The sequence below is a fragment of the Capricornis sumatraensis genome, chromosome 3, assembly GCF_032405125.1.
Source record: "Capricornis sumatraensis isolate serow.1 chromosome 3, serow.2, whole genome shotgun sequence".
Lineage (NCBI taxonomy): Eukaryota > Metazoa > Chordata > Mammalia > Artiodactyla > Bovidae > Capricornis > Capricornis sumatraensis.
Window position 1 is genome coordinate 140,977,292 of NC_091071.1, and position 22,535 is coordinate 140,999,826.

At 42.9% G+C, this 22,535-nt stretch overlaps 1 protein-coding gene across 3 annotated transcripts; it reads right to left on the bottom strand.

Moving 5' to 3' along the window:
* Positions 1 to 1,766: 1,766 nt before the first annotated feature.
* On the bottom strand, positions 1,767 to 21,706 carry IDH1 (isocitrate dehydrogenase (NADP(+)) 1). Of its 3 annotated transcripts, none has more exons than XM_068967442.1 (10): positions 21,574 to 21,706; positions 20,549 to 20,604; positions 17,591 to 17,730; positions 13,626 to 13,917; positions 10,942 to 11,047; positions 9,525 to 9,702; positions 8,087 to 8,238; positions 5,188 to 5,328; positions 4,050 to 4,212; positions 1,767 to 2,679 (listed from the first exon to the last, which is right to left on the bottom strand). In XM_068967442.1, the coding sequence occupies exons 3-10, from the start codon at positions 17,710 to 17,712 to the stop codon at positions 2,589 to 2,591; spliced, it is 1,245 nt and encodes a 414-aa protein (XP_068823543.1). In that variant the 5' UTR covers positions 17,713 to 17,730; positions 20,549 to 20,604; positions 21,574 to 21,706; the 3' UTR covers positions 1,767 to 2,588. The 3 variants fall into 3 exon arrangements, with proteins under 3 accessions (XP_068823543.1, XP_068823544.1, XP_068823545.1); XM_068967443.1 differs by lacking the exon at positions 21,574 to 21,706 and adding an exon at positions 21,259 to 21,364; XM_068967444.1 differs by lacking the exon at positions 21,574 to 21,706 and adding an exon at positions 20,803 to 20,916.
* Between the last annotated feature and the right edge of the window lie 829 nt (positions 21,707 to 22,535).

The window sequence follows — 22,535 nt, forward strand, 5'->3', positions numbered from 1 at the left end:
TGAGTGCTGGAGGGACTATCTATGATTAACCAATCCAATGCCACCCTTTTGTTTAATGGAATGCTTTCTCTTTCTATCCAAACCTGAACATGTATTGGGACAGGAGCGAGCCCCAGTTCAGCTATAAGGATTCCTTGATTCCAGGTCAAAATGGCTGCTGATGTACTATGTCAGCTTGATCAAAACTCCCCTCAACTTCCTTCTCCAAAATAGATAATGATGGGATGTGGAGCAGGCTTTGTCCAGGTCTGTAGAGCTGAAAGCTTGGGAAATGTCTTTGACTTGTTTCTTCCCCCAAAACCCATATTTCTTGGGAGCTCCCAATCCCGTCCCGTCCTATTTTCTTTTCTCAGGATCCACCCCACTCTCTGCTTTCAGTGCCATTATCCCAGTTGAGATCTTCATCTTTTCACCTTGTAACTGATCTTTTCTCAACTGTGCTCACCACACCCTACCTCATTCCACTACTGTGCATTCTTCACAAAAAGTGCCCAAAGTGTTATTTTTTTAAAATGAAAATTTGGACATGGAACAAGACTGGTTCCAAATAGGAAAAGGAGTACATCAAGGCTGTATATTGTCACCCTACTTATTTAACTAATATGCAGAGTACATCATGAGAAACGCTGGGCTGGAACAAGCACAAACTGGAATCAAGATCGCTGGAAGAAATATCAATAACCTCAGATATGCAGATGACACCACCCTTATGGCAGAAACTGAAGAGGAACTATAAAGCCTCTTGATGAAAGTGAAAAAGGAGTGAAAAAGTTGGCTTAAAGCTCAAGATTCAGAAAACGAAGATCATGGCATCTGGTCCCATCACTTCATGGGGAATAGATGGGGAAACAGTGGAAACAGTGTCAGACTTGCCATGAAATTAAAAGACGCTTGCTCCTTGGAAGGAAAGTTATGACCAACCTAGATAGCATATTCAAAAGCAGAGACATTACTTTGCCGACTAAGACCCGTCTAGTCAAGGCTATGGTTTTTCCTGTGGTCATGTATGGATGTGAGTTGGACTGTGAAGAAGGCTGAGCACCAAAAAATTGATGCTATTGAACTGTGGTGTTGGAAAAGACTCTTGAGGGTCCCTTGGACTGCAAGGAGATCCAACCAGTCCATTCTGAAGGAGATCAGTCCTGGGTGTTCTTTGGAAGGACTGATGATAAAGCTGAAACTCCAGTACTTTAGCCACCTCATGCAAAGAGTTGACTCATTGGAAAAGACTCTGATGCTGGAAGGGATTGGGGGCAGGAGGAGAAGGGGACGACAGAGGATGAGATGGCTGGATGGCATCACCGACTTGATGGACGTGAGTCTGAGTGAACTCTGGGAGTTGGTGATGGACAGGGAGGCCTGGCGTGCTGCGATTCATGGGGTCGCAAAGAGTCGGACAGGACTGAGCAAATGAACTGAACTGAACTGAACTGATGATCATGTCCCTTCCTTAAGTTTTCACTGGCTCCCTATTAACTTATATGCTAATGATACTAAACTCAGCACACACAGAGACTCAATTGCCTAATATTCCCTTTTGTTCCCTTTTTGTTCGATCGTCGGTGTTCTTTCCCTTTCTCTGTAGAATCCACATCTTACTATCTGTTTACCTAACCATTTTCCCCCACAGTAAACTCCTTGAGGGCAGAGACTCTTTTTAAAACCAAAATCCTATGGCTAGGATCTAGCAGGGTTCCTGGTACCTGCAATACAGTCGATAAATAAAAACTCAGGAGACTAGTTCATTAGCACTGAATTTTAATTAAAATCGATAGTTTAGATGAAGAACAGGACTAGGATAGTGTTTACAATCAACTTCTGAAAAATCACATTTACATAAAGGAAATAAAAGAGGCCAGCAGAGGTCCAAAAAAAAGGTGCAGCTTGTATTATTGCACTTGGATGAAACATGCTGTTCAAGGTCGCAAAATACTTAGGCCACACAAGGCCAGGAGGAGGAGACAAACACAGAGGACAACCCCCGCCCCCTCAGGGAGTATTTCTTCTGGATTCTCCAAGGAGCTCAAAAATATTTAGTATTTTTAAAAGATTCAACTAGAGCTCTTAACAAAGATGAGTCTTCAATACGTTTTAGTTACAGCCATGCTCTTCATTTCAAATCATATGCAAGTCTAACATGCAGCTTCTACTGCAAATAATGAGATATCTGTTATATTAGAATGACCCAGCGCCCCAGGCCATGAAAAGCAAGAAAGGGAATGAATCTCTATACAATTTCAGGGAATAATACCGTGGCTATAGTTTATCCTTTTGAGCACTGTTGACTTTGGTCATTGATCTTAGCACATAAGAAAAAGTGACAGAGAGTACAAGTGGACATTAAAAATAATTCCTAGGCTATTAGTAGAAAATAAAATTAAAAAAAAAGTCCCCGGCCACGTTCACAAAGGTGGCATAACTGTATGCATAAGAAAAAGGCTGTAAACTTATAGAAAAGATAAACTCTGGCTTCTAAACAAATTACAAAATTGATTTTGCCTTTACCCTTGAGAGTTATAGAGAAAAATGTAAACCAGTAGACCCTAGTTACCAGAAAAAAAAACATCCTCCAAAGACAAGAAATGACCTTAAAGTTTGGCCTGGGCTAGTTTTAACTGCAGGTTCTCTCCGAGTTTATCCATAAACTCAAACGTATTCAAGTAGTCAGAACGTTGCACGCTAATGGAGGAAGGAAAAAAGAAGGAAATTTAGTTTGTCTCTGATCTGGTAGAGAAAAAGTCTGAGACATGCTGCTTAATGTAGCATTCTATTTATTTCTAGAAGAAAAGTGATTAATGTTAACAAGCTACAAGTTTATGGCCGATGACTGCATTTACGGTTCAAGGGCCTGATCCAGGCTACAGGCAGTCTGAGTGGAGCCAGGCCAAACACACACACTCACTCAGGGGGTTCCTGGTCTTGTAGCTTTAAGAGTAAAACTGCCCCAGAGCTTCATTCAGGCTAATGCCTGGGAGACTGAAATCATCCTACTTCTTATTTCTCATTCTTCGTTAAAAGAACATGTCCAGGTACAGTCATCTTTTTACTTATGTCCCTACAAATTGTCACATGTCCTCAAACAAACAAACAAAAAACCACTCTGGTGCTCTTATATCTACCTTTGTCTTTCTTAAAAAACAAAAGACAATGGACTGGCTCTCATAATCCTGATGACAGGTGTCTATCCAACTAGGCTTAAAAGTAACACACTGATAGGAACATTTCAGACATTGTATTCTTGCTGAAAATTTAAAATAAGAAAGATGTAGTAATGGAGCATATCCCCATGACTGAGGTATACTGACCCTAAACAGAGATCTCTGAGGACCCACAAATGAGACATAGGATTGGTGTTAGATTTTACTGAAGGATAATTGCTTTACAGAATTTTGTTGTTTTTTCATTTCTTGACATGAGCCATAGTAGCCAGCTTTGATTAAGGGAGGAAATCCCTGATCAGCAGCTAATTCAGCTAGGATACAGGCTTCCATGTTCTCAAAAAAGTCCTGGGCAAAACGATTATCTGACTGGCGGCTACAGATACTTAAGGAAGGGACTATGAGCAGCTGGACATCTTGTACCTATGCTCCTTACTTTTCTTACTAAATTGAAGATAAAGAGGTGGAATAAAATAGCCTTGGAGGTCTCTTTGTTTCAAAATGTCTGTAATTTTGTTTTATTAAGCAGAACCTTGCCACCCAGTTGACTGCCAACTAGATCAGGGGTGAGCACACTACAGCTTGGCTCATGACCTCAGTCCAGACTGCAGCCTGGTTCTGTACACAGGGTTTGATTGGAACACTGCCACTCCCATTAGCTCTTGTATCACCACTGACTGCTTTCGCGCCGTGGAGGCAAAGTTCAATACTTGCCATACGTTCCGTAAAGCCTGAAATGTTTATTATCTGACAGTTTACAGATAATGTCTCCTGACTCTTGAACCAGATGACAAATAATAATTCATGTAACCCCAGAAACCACTTAATGTTTTGAGCCCAGTGAGGATAAATGGTAATTTGACCACAGAGCTTACAGCATCTTATACTTACTTGGGTAAACCTTTAATACATGCAGCTAAGTCCTTGGTCATGAAGCCAGCCTCAATGGTCTCAATACAGACTTCTTCCAAAGCCTTTGCAAAAAAGCTGAGCTCTTTATTGTTATCAAGCTTAGCTCTGTGGGCTAAGCCTCTGGTCCAGGCAAAAATGGAAGCTGAAAGACAGGGGGAATAAAAAAAAAGCACAATTCAATCATGCTGATTAGAAATATTCCCAAGTCTTTGTTTGACAAAATAGAATATTTCTTTTGTTTAAGTGACTGACTTCATTGGATGCTATCCACATGAGCTTTAAGTTTCAGGAAATATTTTATCAAATAGAAACTTGAAAAAAAAACAACCTGCATTTTTGTAGAGGAAATGTTTTGGATTTTGTTAGAGCTTTAAGAAAGCATATAGTCATGGTAGGGAACTTACTAATCTGGTAAAGGTCACAACCTCTTTTATCTCGTCTGTACTGGTCTCTTCTCTTTCCAGGCTGTAATGTTTTTAAAGTGCTGTCCTTGAGGACATCCCTGGTGGTCCAGTGGTTAAGAATCCACCTGCCAATGCAGGGGATGTGGGTTCAATCCCTGGTCTGGGAGAATTCCACATGACATGGACACCTAAGCCTGTGTGCCACAACTACTGAGCCCATGCTCCAGAGCTTGTGCTCTGAAACAAGAGGAGCTGCTACAATGAGAAGCCCATACACTGCAACTAGAGTAGCCCCCACCCTCTGCCACTAAAGAAAGACTGTGCACAGCAACAAAGACCCAGCACAGCCAAAAATTAAAAAAATTAATTAAAAAAAAAAAGCACTGTCCTTAAAACTTAGTTAAAAGGGGCCTGTCAATATGGCTTTAGATTCTCAGCCACATGTGATGTTTCACAGCAGCAAAAGAAAAGGAAAAGGAAAATGCTTGTTGATAACATTCTTCTCTGTAATATATATCCTCCCACAAAATGGAAAAGCATATATTGTGTATATTTTAGGAAACATATTAAAGCAGTTCTTATTGGTAGGACAAATGAGCTGCTAGGTGATGGTTTTATACACAAGGCATTGGGCAGCCAAAGGAACACGTTGGAGTCCCTTTGGAGATTTCTATTCTGGTTGGAAATCAATGTAGCAGCCGACACTATCTTACCAATGGGATTGGTGGACGTCTCTTGTCCTTTCTGGTACATTCGGTAGTGACGGGTGACAGTCCCGTGGGCAGCCTCTGCTTCAACTGTCTTGCCATCTGGACAAACCAGCACACTGGTCATCATGCCGAGAGAGCCATAACCTGTGAGCGGCAGAACATGAAGGACGGGATTCAAGTGCAGGAAGAGCACTGGATCTCCCAGAGAGGAAAGACAAGGACTTCATCTTGACAGGACTCGGTGAACAAAATAAACATGAGTGCATGGAGTCATCAGTAATTCTTCTGCCTTTCAGAAAAGGCTACGTTTTTCCTCACTTATTTACTTCAGAGGCACCTGCTCATGGTCTGACTGCCTGTATTCCACCCTAGTTCCATGACTTCCTAGCTACTGTGGCTCAGTTTCCTTACCTGTAAAATGGGTATAGCAGGGCTTCCCTGGTGGTACAGTGGATAAGAATCCACCTGCCAGTGTAGGAGAAGCCGGTTCAATCCCTGGCCCGGGAAGATCCCACGTGCTGAGGAGTAACTAAGTATAAGTGCACCAACTACTGAAGCCTGCACTCTGCAGCAACACAAGCCACCACCGTGATAAGCCTCCACTCTCCACAACGAGAAAAGCCTGTGTGCAGCAATGAAGACCCAGCGTGGCCCAAAACAAAAATCAATAAACAAATCTTTAAAAAAGGAGGAGGGGAGAAAAGTAAAAACACCTACTTCATAGGGCTGTTGTGAGAATTAGATGTATATTCATATATTCATGACTATATATGAAAAGAAAACACATTCTTATTCCTTAGAATACTACCCTCCAGAGAATAAGAGTTCAATATATCACTGTTATGCTTATGTGCAGATGCTCTGCTATTCTGGGAAAATAAAGATTCAGGAGTTTTCTCCAGCCACCAAGCTGCTCACAGGCTCACGCGGGACTGGCAAGAGAAAGCTGGTTAAAAACAAAATAGGGTGGATCCGAGCACCTCCCACTCGCTCCTGCTCTCTTTTACAGCCTCACCAGAACGATTCTGTTCTGTGGTTTCCTAGTCAGAGAACCAAACTGCAACTTTTAAGTCCATGTAATTGACTTTCCTTCTTCTATTCATTTTTTCTTATACTCAAATTCAAAGAACATTTGTCGCCATTTTTGCTACTTCCCAATAGAACCTGTGGAATTAACAATGCAAATTTATAATAGGCTGCTACCTTTTTTTTGGTTTGAAAGTAAGGAAAAAACTTTATGAATTCTTTGAGTACAATTAGCAATTTCTGTACCAAATTAGCAGCTCCTTTCCTATCACTATGTCGGTATGAGGCTTCAGTAGAGGCTCAAATATTCACTGACTGGAGATGTTTGTGGCCATATCCATGGTGATAGTCTATTTATCCATGAGACACTAGTTGGTACCACTGTCAAAACTGAGGACAGAAATATAACATTTGGTTTGAGTCCAAAGTAGTTCATGCCTCTAGAAAAGAATGCATGTGAGGACAGCTCTGCTGCCTTTTAATCTGCTATGCTGAGGTCACCTTTACCTGCAGGCACTGCCCAGACACAGTCTTGGTTCCAGGTATCTTTTCAGTGCATGGCTGGACACTGCACTGCAGCACTCTTGCTCTGAAGTCCTTTGAACCTCCACAGCTTGACAATAACATTTGCGATATCCCTCCAGATACCCTCTTATTGCCAGGAGGACATTTAGAAACCATGAGATGATCTGAGCCCATTCTAAGAACCCTGCTCTCCTTGCTTTGTGATGGAATTATCACTAAGCAACACTCCTTTCTCTGCTGCATTCAAACGACTGTGATGACCTCCCAGGTGGCACTAGTGATAAAGAATGTGCCTGCCCATGCAGGAGACATAAGAGATGTGGGTTGGATCCCTGGGTCAGTACGATCCCCTGGAGAAGGGCATGGCAACCCACTCCAGTATTCTTGCCTGGAGAATCCTATGGACAGAACAGCTTGGCAGGTTATGGTCCATAGGGTCTCAGAGTCAGACACGACTGAAGCGACAGCACACAGCATGCAAGAGAAACAGAAGGAGGGTAAAGAAAGACCTGGGTAACTCATTTATCTGACATCAAAGTCATCTTTAACCAGGCAGATCTACTAATTTTCAAACTGATAGCAATGATTAACTTTTCACAAGAGAAAGAAAAAGTAGTACTTCCTGGGGGAAAGCAAATGCAACCGAAGTGAACACAAACATTCATCAGGGAAATTCAGTGCACACCACTTCACGAGTAACTGAAACTGAAGGACAGCTTAGCACTGAGGAAGGCAGGGAAGGGAGAGCTTTTGCTCCTCTGGTCCCTATCTCTGGCATGAAGCTCCTGGTTTCTGCAATGTCTGCTTCTTTGCTTGATTTCATGTGTTTAGAGCTAAGCAGTAAACACGTGTGTTTTACGTGGTATGGAACAGCTGTCAAGGCTGGCAAAAGTGGCGTGATTTGTACCAGTTGTGGGATGAACAGGCTCTTGGGAGGGAGGTCCCTTGGTTATGAGATAACCCTGGCCCCTTCTCTCCTGAGTCCCCTAGTTTTTTTACATTCTTATTGGAAGGCAGGAAAAAAGAGTGATTTTCAGATTAGGTGATTGGGCTGCTCATTGGAGGCAGTGAAACTTAAGGAGGGAAAAGGGTTGAGATGTAAACTGTGTTAACATCTAAGGCTGGAGATTCAACCCCACTGAGTTACTTCCTGGGCACCCCTGAGAGAAGTCGTCTACCCAGTCTGATCTTACTTTCCTCATCAGTCAGCTGAGAAGATGGACCTGAATGTCTTGCAGTGCTACCATTTCATGAGCTTTACCAAGGGCTATAGCATCCCTCTTCCCACACCTGGGCACCACCTGTTGGCCGCAGGCCAAGCCCCACCTCCACTTGTCCTCCAGCTCCTTACCTTGGGCCACGGAGTCCGACTGCACGTCCCCATCATAGTTCTTACAGGCCCAAATGAAGCCCCCCTCCGATTTCATAGCTTGGGCCACCATGTCATCAATGAGCCTGTGCTCATACCAGATATTCTGAGCTTCAAACTCAGATTTGTACTGCCTGAGAAAAGAGAAAGAGAAGAGAACAATAGACAAAGGAAATTGGTTTTGTTGGGATACCATGTGCCTCTCTGAAAGGCTGGAGGTGGGGCTGGAAGCAGCAGGTTTTAGTAGAAGCAACGCAAATTTGGGGATCTGACAGACATGGGCTGAAATCCCTGCCCATTCATTTTCTAGCTATGAAACTCCCATTTCCCCATCTGTAAGGGTGATTTCATCCACTTGGCAGAGATATGAGAATTAAGCAAGACAACAGTGTTCCAAGTATTAATACTACTTCTACAGTTTTCAATATACTACTCACCTGTTTCTTGGGATTGAGCTTGCCTTAAGGATTTATGTTAAAAAAAGAATATAAGGGGGTAGAGAAAGACTATTTTACTACCCAGTATCATTCAGCAAACTAGGACAGCTTCCAGGTTTGATACAGACAGGGAATGGAAGGAGGTATTAAAATGTCTTGGGAAGGATACCTAAAATCCCAGCCCTGGTCTCAATGCTTGTATCTAAAGGGAGGAATGCCATCTTAAAAGTTAACAAGTACTCAAGTACTGTTGAACCTAAAATGATTATAAATGTAGACTTAAGTTCAAATGACTCCATTAAAGCAAAGTTTTATTTATTTTCTTTATTTATATTTAAATTACTGGCTGTGTCCCACAGCTTGCAAGATCTTAGTTTCCTGACCAGGGATTGAACCCACACCTTTTGCAGTGAAAATGTAGAATCCTAACCACTGGACTGCCAGGCAATTCCCAAAAGGAGAGTTTTAAATCATAAGAGTGGGCTTCAGAAAGAATGGAAATGGGGTCTTCCCTGGTGGTCCAGTGGCTAAGACTTTGAGCTCCCAGTGCAGGGGGCCCAGATTTGATCCTTGGTTGGGGAATTAAATCCCATGTGCTGCAACTAAAGATCCTGCATGAGCAACTAAGACCTGGTGAAATAAATAAATATTACAAAGAAGGAAAATGGAATAGGCCCAATTTAGAAACTTACACACATGAAAAATTAGAACTTTCTATCACTAACAGGGTACATTCACTCACACATTAAATAATTCTGGCTCTGAAAAAAATGTGGGACCTTTATCTGAGAACACATTCCCCTTCTAAAAGCAACTCAAGTGTTTTGTTTCAACCCTTGTTAAATCTCAGTTCTGTCTTTATCTTAATGAGATAGTGATGGTTTTCACTCAATTTGTCTCATAATCAAAGGGATAAGCATACAAATTCTATATTATAAATGCCGCCATTTGTGACCAAAAAAGGAAAAAAGAACTGTAGTTACTTGTCATATATCTCCTGAAAGATGTCTTTAAAACGTCCATCGTATTTCTTCAGAATAGTGTTTTTGGTGCTCAGATACAAAGGCCAATTCTTAGACAAAGCCATCTGGAAAGAACTGTGTGCAAAATCTTCAATTGACTTATCTTGATTGAACATCCCCATGGCAACACCACCACTCTCTGTGAGGGGAAAACAAGAAAAAAAAAAAGAAAGGTAAATAGGGTACAGCTGTAGCAAGTCTAAACCCACCCCCACCACCAAAATAGCCTGCTTCCAGCTCTCATGTCTGAGTTCAGGCTTCCAATTTCAGTATTCCATGAGTTTCTGAGACACATAATTCGAGGAAAGACAATTCTAGGTAAGGACATTCTAACTTGTTTTGAAAGGCCAATACCCATGAGAAAAACATGTCTTTTGGATCCTGAAATACCAAGAACTGATATGAACCAGAAACACACTGAAGAAGGGGTAAGTGATTTTTAAACACTTTTCACACTTTAAAAAATTTCAAGCATGTCTTTTAAGCTTTAAGTGTGCACTCAATCTTCAGTCACTAAGAATACATTTCAAACATGGAATGAAAATTCTCATCATTTCCTGGAGGATACTGAAAGTTGGTTTTGCTTTGGCAGAAATAATCATGCGCCATATAATCACGGGTGTTTCACAACTCTTACTGTTTGAACTCTGTTATTACTGAAAGCTAGAACTTGAATCTATGCTACTGTCCAGGGCCAGCCTGGGGCTAAGGATGAGAGGTGTGGAAACTGGCAGAACTAGATTCCTTTAAAATGATATGACTTAGAGGAGGCAAGAACAACAACAGCTAGGTAAATTTTGAGATTTTGTTTGCGTGAGTTCTTTTAACAAGCTTAACAATGGGGAAAGTCTGTTCTTTCAACAACTTTTGGTTGGGATTTGCCATATTGAACCTTATTAGAAACAGCAAAATCGAGGGAAGAGAAGAAGTAAAAAACAACAACAACAACAAACCAAAACCCAAACAGTTCACTTTCACAAAATAAACACTCAGAACCAGAAAAAACTTCAGCAAATAAATAAAAAAGCCATTTTCAAACAAAAACCCTGCCAGAACCAAAGCGTAGGACTACATAACAGGCAATTTGGGGCTATTAACATTTAATTTATGTAATTTGCGTGTAACAGATTCCTGTCAACCTTCCCTCCCTGTTTTGAGATGCATAATTATCTACTTGTATTTTCAATTAAGTGAATTAAGTGGCTAATTCCTTTTATGCCACTGGAAGCCAATGACATTTTTATGTTAGGTTTTGAGTCCTGTGGAAATACTAGAGATTCAGGTTGCATTTTTAGGCAGCCACACAACTAACTTTAAAAAACTGGTGATAACGTTGTCTAAATGGCCTGTTAAAAAAAAATGAAAAATACAAACATACCTGTGAAGTTATGTACTAGGTATACCGTTTTGGGGGATCCATCGCTTGGTGTATAGGATATCTCTACTTTCCCAGGCCCCGGCACAACAAAATCAGTTGCTCTATACTGTATAGGGGGAAAAAAGAAAATAAATCTCAAAACTGTCCTAACAAGAATTACATGAAGGGAAAATAAAACCCATAGACTACAGAGCTGGAAGACACCCAGACAACAGTACAGTGCGGCCCAACTTTCTAATTGAAAGATGGAGATAAAGAGGTCCAGAGAATTCCCAAAGCTAGTTAGTAGGAGTACACATTGGACATCAGTATTTATCAGGTGCTTACAATGTAAGGGGCAGTTTTCTAAGTACAGATATGAGTATGAAAGAGAGTAACAAAGTCTTCCCTCTTACAAAGTCTATGACCTAACAAACTCATACAAAAGTGAAGCAACATTAACAGCTTTCAAATGTCAACAGCAGGCATAGATTAAAAAATGCGACTGGAAGATGGAGGAAGAGAAATGACCATAACCTGGAGGTCAGGGAAGTCTTCTCTTGGGGGCCGACAATATACTAACTGTAGCACTGAACATGGGCTTCCCTGGTGGCTCAGACGATAAAGAATCCACCAGCAATGTGGGAGACGTGGGTTTGATCCCTGGGTTGGGCAGATCCCCCAGAGGGCATGGCAACCCACTCTAGTATTCCTGCCTGGAGAATTCCCACGGACAGTGGAGTCTGGTGGCCTACAGTCCGTGGGGTCACAGAGTCGGACACGATGGAGTGATTAAGTGCAGCATGGCACTGAAGATGATGTTGAGAGTGCTAGCGCCTGGTCCTCACTAGGAGACACACTTTAAGTGATTAACCTGTATCCCACATTATCTCTTTTGATTCTTCCATCAATCTTACAAGGGAGGAACTATGATGTAGTGCAAATAACCCATTTAGGGTCTGGTCCTTGGACCTTCAGGGCTTGTTCTCTTCATGAACATCATTCTAGAAGCAGCTGCAGTAGGCTGATGACCCTTAAGAAAGGGCCTTCTAAGGACAGCTACCTCTGGTACAGGTAAGGAAAAATATGCCCAGCCCACACTAGGCATATGTCAATCTTTGCTGCCTTGTACCTTCTTCGATGGCTCAGATTAGAATACTTTCAGAGTCAGGTACCAGCAGATGCCAGTCAAACTTATTTATCTTTGTTTATAGCAATACTAAAGACAGCTGAAAGAACAGCTGTCAGATAATGACATTAATATCTATTCTATGCAGAACATTTCTGACATATATTGGTAGTAACTGATTCTCATTTCTCAAAAGGTGTCAAAGCACCATAAATGCTTTCTAGACGCTTGGAATTTTCAATCTAGTAGGCTAGAATGACCATTCTTCCAGTGATTGATGCCACAATCATTTTTAAAAAAGGGAAAAGGAAAAAAAGGATATAACTTAGGGCCATGTTCCCAGGACTAGTGAGTTTGTAGCAATCTCATCTACATTCCCTCTTCTGAGCCTCCGAGTTATCTGTGAAGGGAACTGCCAGGACGAAGGGATAGCCTGAAATACACAGTAGAACAAAGTGAACTGCCGCTCAAGGACTGACCTGGTAACCCAGCCCCCAGCAACAGAGAGTGGTCTGCTCTACCCATACTATTTTCAACGATGGTGACATCAAAGCCTCTGGGTGTCAGGGACAGAGACTCTTGTTTTTAAGGCTCTTGTAAGACATGCGCTGCTTTCTATGAAAGTCTGAAACTTTAGTTTCAACACAGAATTTTTAGTTTAGTTGGTAATGTTTCTGTTTAATTTGGCCACAAGCCTACTTGTACAGAAGTATAGAAACTAGACTTTTCTTCTTCCCTCAAGGAGGAAATGTTCTGAAGAGACTGCTTTCAACTACTGAGTTAGTTTGTCCTTTTATGCATGAAATGATCATGTTTAATATAATCATCTTTGGTAGTTCTCAATTCTGTCTGCACATTAGAATCACCTGGAGAGCTTCAAAACACCGCGGAACTGAGATTTAGCTAGTGTAGGGTGGGACAAAGGCATTGGAATTAAAACAAAAAAAGCTTTTTTTTAAATGGCAATGCAAAATAAAACAAACACCAAAAAACCTGTAAAAAGGTCCTATTGTACAGCCCGGGTTTGGCTGAACCACTGATTCAGTTAAACCACAGGAAATTATACGAAAATGTCTTTATCATATGGTTTAACCTAATAAAAAGACCCCAAAAAAGGCCTATAAAAAAGTCATTTATAGTGAGATAGGTACCTATAAGTTTATCTGAATTTACTTTTATCTAAATGTCTATGGGTGTGTGTATATATACACATATATATTCATTTTTCAATTCTATACATCATTTGTGGGCTTTCCTGGTGGCTCAGTGATAAAAGATTCTGCCTGGAGTACAGGAAACGTGGGTTTCATCCCTGGGTCGGGAAGATCCCCTGAAGAAGGGAAAGGCTACCCACTCCAGTATTCTGGCCCGGAGAATTCCATGGACAGAGGAGCCTGGAGGGCTATAGTCCACGGAGTCACAAAGACTTGGATATGACTGAAGTGACTGAGCACATACCTCCCTTAATGGAAGCAGACACCAAAAGAGAGTAAAGCACATAGAAATCAGAACTGCTGGGCAATCAAAAGCCACGAGAAAAGAACATGGAAAGTCAAGTCATGCCAACACGACTTACTTGATCCCCATAAGCATGACGACCTATGATAATGGGTTTTACCCATCCGCTCACGAGCCGGGGAATATTTTTGCAGATAATAGCTTCCCTGAAGACAGTGCCACCCAGGATATTTCGGATGGTGCCATTCGGAGACTTCCACATTTGTTTCAGCTTGAACTCCTCCACTCTCTTCTCATCGGGGGTGATGGTGGCACACTTGACACCAACGTTGTACTTCTTTATAGCTTCTGCAGCGTCCTTGGTGACCTGGTCATTGGTGGCATCGCGATTCTCTATGCTTAAATCGTAGCTGGGAGGGAAAGGTTGAAAGCGTAACTTTTCCAGACATACCTACAGGTGACTGAAGATACTCCCCTTCTATCCCCATGCACAACTCTATGCATGCTGATGGTACACGGGGCCTGCCCTGCAGAAAGTGAAGGCTCCGTACACACCTAAATCTGCTGAGTTTTAGCATTAGTGTACCCTTGACACAAAGATGGCTGCCAACTAAAAAGACCTCTAAGAAGGGGTAGACCGCTGGGCCACACTGTGTTGTGGGAAGCTGTTGAGAAGGAAATAAAATAAAAACCACTGTACCCTTTCCTCTCGGCCTACTCTTTATCACCACTTTCTGCAGACCTTCTTCATCTGATTAGCATAAAAATGCAAACCTAAGTATTATTTTCCCCTTAGAAAATACTGTGCTCTAAAAATAAAGCGGCTGAGGACTAAAAGGATTTCTTGCAGTTTGGCACTGAAGTGGTGGGAGTTACAGCTGAGACAGTCAGTGCCAAAAAATGCTAATAACTATTAAGGCCAATTAGCTGTATACTGAACCTTTCCCTAAATCTCAGGCAAGTCTTTCTCCTGGAAACAAGCCTGAAGTTTATAATGGAATCCAGCAATGACTTTATATAGCCCACTGATTTATAGCGTAAAATACACCAACACCCAGACTGCAAGTTATTCAGAGTGTGAAAGAAAGCTGGTTGTTCAGAGCAGAGAAGACTGTAAAACTTTAAAGTAGGTAATAGTTTGTCAAAAGTAGGAAAAACGAAACAGTAATGTAACAGTTTATTTTGTTTTCCAAGGCTTAAAAAGTTTTCTAGTTTTTTCAGCTTTCAAAATTTGCTGAATTATCAAGCCCCTCAAACTCTTGTTTCACTTCTGGTATTTTCCTTCCTTTAGATATCCCACTCCTTGTGATGGAAATGCAAAAGGGCATCCAATCTGGTGATATATTTCCAAATAAAAATAATTCCAAGCTGCTTTAACTGTTCGCATCTCCTCCCTCTCCTTGAGGGTCTATTGTCAATTGTCAACCTCCAGACCTCCTTAGGATATCCTTCCTTCTTAATCTTGTAAGGGGTCACTTTGTAAGCACAGTCGTGGATTATGTGTAAATTTTCAACATGACCTATAACACTCTGTCTCAAAAAGTTACATAACTGCTCTTTGACCCCAAGTGGGCAGAATGGTCCTCAGAGCTTTCTGAATACTCAAGCTGACATGAATACAATTCTCCCTTTCTTTCTTAGATTATTAATTTTTTTTCCATCGGCACTAAAAAAGACACTCTTATCTTCTGACTTAGAAAGTGCTGAATATCTATAAAAAGTCCACTCTTAACTCAAACAGCAGTAGTCAGCAATATTCACGTTCACAGGAAACATTTTTCATCAAAAGAATCTTACAGCACATCAGTGGATTTTTTTGCTTCTAAGTGAAAAAAAAAAAAATGAATAAATGGTCCCAATCACTGTCTAGACAACAGAAAATAAAACAAACAAATAGCAATCTTGGAACTACTTACACTTGTTTAAGTCTCCAAATATTTTTTAGTTTTTAGCCAGTAACTCTGCCTTCTAGGTATAATGACTGTCCTTTAAAGCTCCTTATGCCTCTAGGCTAAAGAGAATCTTTGTAGCTATTATCATGGGAATTGTTCTGCAAATTCACCTACTGCCATGTACACGAAAGTCAATCAGTTGTGTCCAACTCTGGGACCCCCATGGACTATACGGTCCATGGAATTTTCCAGGCCAGGATACTGGAGTGGATAGCCTTTCCCTTCTCCGGGGATCTTCCCAACCCAGGGATCCAACCCAGGTCTCCAGCATTGCAGGCAGATTCTTTACCATCTGAGTCACCAGGGAAGCCCTTATTCAACAGCTTAGCCACCAGAAGGCTTCCCTGGCCTTCACTATCTCTTGGAGCTTGCTCAAACTCGTGTCCATTGAGTCAGCGATGCCATCCAACCATCTCATCCTCTGTTGTCCCCTTCTTCTCCTGTCCTCAATCTTTCCCAGCATCAGGGTCTTGGACACAAATGGTTTAGGGAACTTCTCCTGAAAGGTGGGGATTTTATTAGATAACTTCGAGAATTCTGTGCTATAATTGTATAAAATGCAGAAAAGACAAGGAATGAACAGGTAAAAAGGCCCACTGACTAGTTAAGCAGAGTGGCAGAAAATACTTTATCCTTTAGAAAGGACAAAACTGTGTTAACTACATTGTTTACTGATTTATTAGAGGATTCCCAGGCAGCACTAGTGGTAAAGAACCCACCAGCCAATGAAGGAGACGTAAAAGACGTGGGTTCAATCCCTGGGTTGGGAAGATCCTCTAGAGGAGGGCATGGGAACCTACTCCAGGATTCTGCCTGGAGAATCCCATGGACAAAGGAGCCTGGCAGACTATATAGTTCATAAGGTCGCAAAGAGTCAGACAAGACCGAGCAACTTGGCATGCAGCTCTGTTCTCCTCCCCTCTGCAAATAGTACCTCGCGTTACTCTTGGCCACTGATTTATTACAAACAAAACCCTCGCAGGAAACAGAGGCTTGGAAAGACCTGAGAAATCACTTTGCTGACATCCTAATTCCTCTCTTCTGAACAATGACAAGTTCAGTATTTCTAGTATTATGTTAAAATTAAAGATTCATTTCATATATATTTGAAACCCAGTCCCCCTAAAATTGAGTTCCCTTTGGAGTTTATAATTAATCTCTCTATCTAAAACTCTTCTTTGGTCCCCTCTGACCTCCATCCTATATTAATTTAACACTAGTCAACCGGACTCAGGTAACTAACATTGCTATTGTGACAACACTCTGAATGACTATAATTATGACTTAGGTATCATCAGTAACAACAGAATCAAGTTGTTTCTCCAGGGAAAAAATCAGCCCCTGAGCCATGAGAATGTAAACTGGATGCAACCTGACTTCCCTGAAACTAACATTTAAGAAAAGTCACAGAAATTTCACAATTTAAAAATACCCTCAGGCCTTCCTGGAGAAGGAAATGGCAACCCACTCCAGTGTTCTTGCCTGGAGAATCCCAGGGACGGGGGAGCCTGGTGGGCTGCCGTCTATGCGGTTGCAGGGTCGGACACGACTGAAGTGACTTAGCAGCAGCAGCAGGCTTTCCCTGGTGGTCCAGTAGTTAGGAACCCCCCTGCCAATGCAGGGAACACAGGTTTGATCCCTGGTCCAGAAGATTCCACGTGCAGCAGGGCAACTAAGCCCACGCGCCACAACTGCTGAGGCCCTGTGCCCAGACCCTGTGCTCTGCAACAAGAGAAGCCACTGCAATGAGGGGCTGCTACATCCTCGCCAGAGAGTAGCCCCTGCTCGCCATAACTAGAGAAAGCCAGTGTGCTACAACAAAGACCCAGGGTACCCAAAAATATAATAAAAACAAAAAGACAACTCAAAGATCAAGTTGGAGTGGATCTGAGACTTGTCTCCACTCCCTACTCAGTGCCCTGAAAATAAACCCTTACTTTGCTGCAAACATCTACTGTCAGAGCTGCTCTCTGCACAGGGGCACACCAGTTCTACGTTTTGTTTGCATATAAGCTCGCCCAAAGCTTTATTCACAAGATATAGTGGTATCTATGCAAAAAAGTGACTCATACCCTGAAATCACACGGATTATGCTTTCTGAGTTTGCTGCTTGGCAAAGTGATTCATTTACCTGTGCAGGTCCAGGTCCACGTAGGGAAAAATGAGTTTCTCTTTAATCAACTCCCAAATGATTCGTGTCATTTCATCTCCTTGCATCTCTACCACAGATCCTCCTTGGATTTTGTGAGACATGTTGACTTCAATAAACCTCTAAGAGGAAAAAAAGATAAGACACATACCTCATCATTTGTTTCATTACCATGTAAAAGCAAAATACAATTTGGTGATTACTAAAAAGAACAATTCATAATAGCATGATTGCACAGAAAGCTAGTAACAATTACATTAACCATTAGAATTGAATACATTCTCTGTATAAAGCATTGTGTTACATGCCTCTTGTGTGATTTCTGAGTCAACAGTCACAACAACCCTGTACGATGGAAACTGTTTCTCCATTCTACTTTGCTAAAAGAAAGCAAGCTTTCCAAGGCCATCCAGCTAGAGCGTGGGGGAGCCGGAGCCTGTCACATGCCCTTAATAATGTCAATCACTATTCTTTATTCTTGACTGTTGGTTTGTCTTATCAAATGGGATTATTTCCAAAATATCATGTTTATTTGAACACTTCTATCCAACGCCTCATTGTGCTAGGCCTTCAAGATGCACAGAATGACGGGCACTACTATTTCCCCTCTTTTAAGAGGCTGTTTTGGTTAAAACAACTATCCTTAAGAAGATTCAACAAGTTCTAGTGACCCATTTTAAAGAAAATTTAATTAAGTCTTTTTACAAGTGAAAGATGAAAAATTCCTGGTGGAACTCTATTTTCCTAGAGACAGTAAAAGATAGTGGTGGTGATACACTGAATACAAAGTGATTTCTCAATTAGAGCAATCTGTATGTATAGAGATGTATGTTTTCCTGGTAGGTCAGAGGTTAAAGCGTCTGCCTGGAATGCAGGAGACCCGGGTTCAATCCCTGGGTTTGGGAAGATCCCCTGGAGAAGGAAATGGCAAGCCACTCCAGTACTCTTGCCTGGTGAATCCCATGGAGGGAGGAGCCTGGTAGGCTACAGTCCATTGGGTCACAAAGAGTCGGACACAACTGAGCGACTTCACTTTCACTGCTCAGAACATATCCCTGGCCTGTCCTTGGTATCCCAGCTCCTGGACTATTCTTCCAGCCATTAGTGGGCAAAGGCAAACTGCCAATGGGTGGGATAGCGGATTGGAGTTGTTCCAGGAAGAGGTGTCTTCCTGGGATGTGGGGGTAGCAGATGCTAATCCATCTGATTCCCAGAGACAGCAGGGCTACACTCTATGGACGCGCTCAGTCACCTCCCACTCTTTGCGACCCTTTGGACTGTACCCCCCCCGGGCTCCTCTGTCCATGGGATTCTCCAGGCAAGAATATTGGAATGGGTAGCCATGGCCTCCGGGGGATCATCCTGACTCAGGGATTGTACCCATGTTTCTTATGTCTCCTGTATTGGTGGGTTTTTTTTACTATAAGTCTCACCTGGGAAGCCCTTTGTAAAAAGTGAAAGTGTTCGTTGCTCAGTCACATCTGATGCTTTGGAATGCATAGACTATAGCCTGCCAGGCTCCTTTGTCCACGGAATTCTCTAGGCAAGAATTCTGAAGCAGGTTGCCATAGGGCTTAGGCTTAAAGAAAGGGATGTTTCCTGAAAGTAACAGGCACTGAGCCTGCTAAAGGTATCTGTTCCCTTTCACGGTGCTTTAATGGAAACTATTTTCTCCCCTAGAAGATAACAACAGACTGCTTTTATTCTATTAATTTACAGTTGAGGACTGAAAGGAGAATTGACTTTAAAATATTATTAAGGAAGAGGTCTATAAACATTATCTCAAAAAGTTGAGTTAAAGTTGTCTGGCCTTTATATTTTTAAATGTAATGATTGACTATGAGCTTCAGTTCCTCATGACAAGCCAAGATATATTCCTAACCTCTAGGCCCATTTTCACTTCCCAATTTGCAATTCTGGGATTTTGCTTATTATATTAGTATTTAGGAGGTTCTCTAGACCATTACTGGGGGACCATCTGGAACTCAACTAGAATAAAAAAGTGAACACACTGGTATGAATGAGTCAGCTACTTCCCATTTGTAATTTCAAGTATAATTTAAAGTACAGCTTAAAGCATATGATTTAATCACACTGATCCCACAGTCACATCTGTATCATGAACAAAACAAAAAGAGGCAGCAAACTTATCTCAGTTTTGATACATTTCCAAGGCCATATTCCTATGAAGTATTATGCAAGAGTTATGACTTGGCTATTTTTCTTTAATGGCAAATACAGTTAATAAAAAGTCATACAGCAAACTTGAAATTTCAGTAATAAGTGATAATATTTTTTGGTTAAGCAAACACTTTCTGATTAATCTTTCTATATTTCATAATGCATAACTGAAACATTAAAGGTTTTCTTCATGATACTTACCCATTACATTTTTACCATCTTTTAATTTAAAAAGTGAAGCTTTATTGTAGACCCTGGGTTACTACACTGTAGGACACTATTTTATTTCTTCTAGATTTGAATCCTATGAGGGTGGGCTTCAGATACCACTGAATTCACTTTCTACTCTAGTCCCTCAGATCTTTTGTCTCCACCCAAACCCTGATTTCAGAAGGAAGGCCTTTTCCAACAAGCTAGTTCATTTATGGAGCAGCTGAATTCCAATCTCCTGACACACATGTGCAATGCTAGAAAATAAACCTGAACTAACAACAAAGTAGTTTAAGAAAAGCTGCTTCAGGGGGTGTGTGGGGGGTGAGGGTGCTGAGTTCATGAACGACACTAATTTCTGTGCAAAAAAAAAAAAAGTGTCTTGCAGAGAAGACTCTAGACTGAAAGAAACAAGGAAACAGTTGCAATTTATTGGTGGAAAAATTCCTGAGTCATTCCCTTACAGGGCCTCCGACCACCTCCAAGACCTCCACCAGTTAAACGCAGTATTGCCATATGAAAAAAGGGGGAGGAATTACTTATTCTCACCTTTACAATTTCTAATCACCCCAACTCCTCTCAGTCTCGCAGACTCAGCTTACCTCCTAAAACAAAACAAAAAAACAGAGACCGAGATAAGGTACAAGACACTCCAGCACTCTACTCCGGAGAATTTAGCTTTTTTTTTTGTTAAGCCAGGCAGCCCAGTTTATCTGTTTTAAAGTACAGTGTCAAGTGCACCCTAAGGGGCAAAGGACAGTTTTAGGTCCGCATGCACTTTCCAAATACAGTATAATAAATACCCCTGCTTGCACACGGAGGAGGGCGCGTCCGTGGGCGCGGCCCGGGTTCGTTGTCCGTTAGCTAGTCTTGAGGTTTGTACGTCCTTCGGGGACCAGCCGGCTCTTGGCCTGCATGCGTCTTTGTGGCCCTTGTGCAACCGAAGCCAGCTGGGTTCCTCCTTCCACGCCCGACCCTTCCCTCCTGAGCGGAGGGACCTTTAACCCCTCTCCACCTTAACTTGAAATGCCGACGGCGACATTTCCTCCACCCCCGGCAGCCACCAGGTGGCCTACCGACCGCCCCTCGCCGCCCCTTTAAAGCTCCCCAGGAGGACGCCTCCAGCCCGCCGCACCACCAGTCCCGTCGGCCCCAGTTCCATGCACACGCTCAAGTCCTCCAACATGTTGTCGAGGCCGCACGTCTTCTTCCCCCTAAACCCAAGACTTCGTCTTCCACAAGTCCCTGCATCCTCCTACCGCCCGATTTTTTCTTCCGCTGCAGACCCGGCATTCCATCCGTCACCGCATGCCACCTCCCCATGCCCAATTTGACCCTCCAATGTGTAACAGCGAGCCGCCTACACAACCAGGCATCTAGCACCGTCTTCCTCCCATTTCCTTCTCCCACGCCCACTACCGGGATTTTTTTTTCCCGCTGCCTTGCGACCAGGACGTGCCGCTAAATTTCCCCTAGCATGCTCAAGATCTGAGCGTCCTTTTCCCCACACTAGCCACTAACAGCCTTCTCGCAGGAGCCAGAGACCGGGGCCGCCCCTCGAAGCCTGCGGCTACCTGCGGGGAAGGTACGTTGGCGATGACTCGGGAGCACACAGTCACTCAGTGTCCACTCTGGCAATCCCGGCTGGACCCTAGCTGTTCCGGCTTCTCACCGGGCCTCAGCAGAAACCCAGAATCTGTCCACCCAGGCAGGGCTTTTTCTCTTCCCGGCTTTTGTCCAGACCCGGGCCCGGCCCCCTCAGCCCACCTCCCGGAGCTCCGCCCCCGAGCCCCTGCCAATCGCCGCGGGCCGACCACCCGAGATGGGCGGGGCCATGGGGGCGGGGCGGGTCCTTCCATTTGGGGCTAATCCGCGGCCCCGCCTTCCTTGCGCTGGGATGGGGAAAGGTGGGGCCAGCTGCGCGGCTGGGTTCCGCCGCCGCCCCTCTTCTGCTGAAGAACAAGCTTGCCACCTGCAGGCTGGCGTGTTGGGCGCGTCGGCGCTGGTATTCTGAATCCCACGCCACGAAGGGGCGCCCCGGGGTTTTTAACAACCTAGGGTCAGGCTGAGTGAGTTTCTAGGTCTCCAATAAAGACAAACCGGAGACTTGGACCTATCCTGTTTCTGGCACGCTCCGGATGTGCCATAGACTGGAACGCGGTCGGGCAGAGTGGTGTGGGCAAGCGTGAAGTTACTTTGGGGGCTTCTCTGCGCAGCTGGAATGCAAAGGATTGAACAGTTGCACAAGCAGGCACGCTACCGTAAATTTCACCCACCGCCGATGACTAGGTCTTCAGAGCTAATGGATCTATTACTTTCAATTTCTATTGCATGCTATAAATAATGGAGAAGGAAATGGCAGCACACTCTAGTATTCTTGTCTGGAAAATCCCACAGAGAGCGAAGCCTGACTGGCTAGAGTCCATGAAGTCGCCAAGAGTCGGTGGCAACTTGGCGACTAAATAAGGAGAACTATAAATAAATGCAGTAGTTATTTGCGGTAGACAATAAGGTTAATGAAATCATCTGAGTTCCA

Bases quoted from the DNA above. Each gene is read 5' to 3' on its own strand.
- IDH1 (XM_068967442.1), bottom strand. From the start codon at position 17,712: ATGTCTCACAAAATCCAAGGAGGATCTGTGGTAGAGATGCAAGGAGAT. The intron at 8,239-9,524 runs GTAACTACAGTT...CTCTTTTCTCAG, and splicing joins TTTCAGGAGATATATGACAA to GCAGTACAAATCTGAGTTTG. The intron at 5,329-8,086 runs GTAAGGAGCTGG...TGCCGCTCACAG, and splicing joins GTCGGACTCCGTGGCCCAAG to GTTATGGCTCTCTCGGCATG.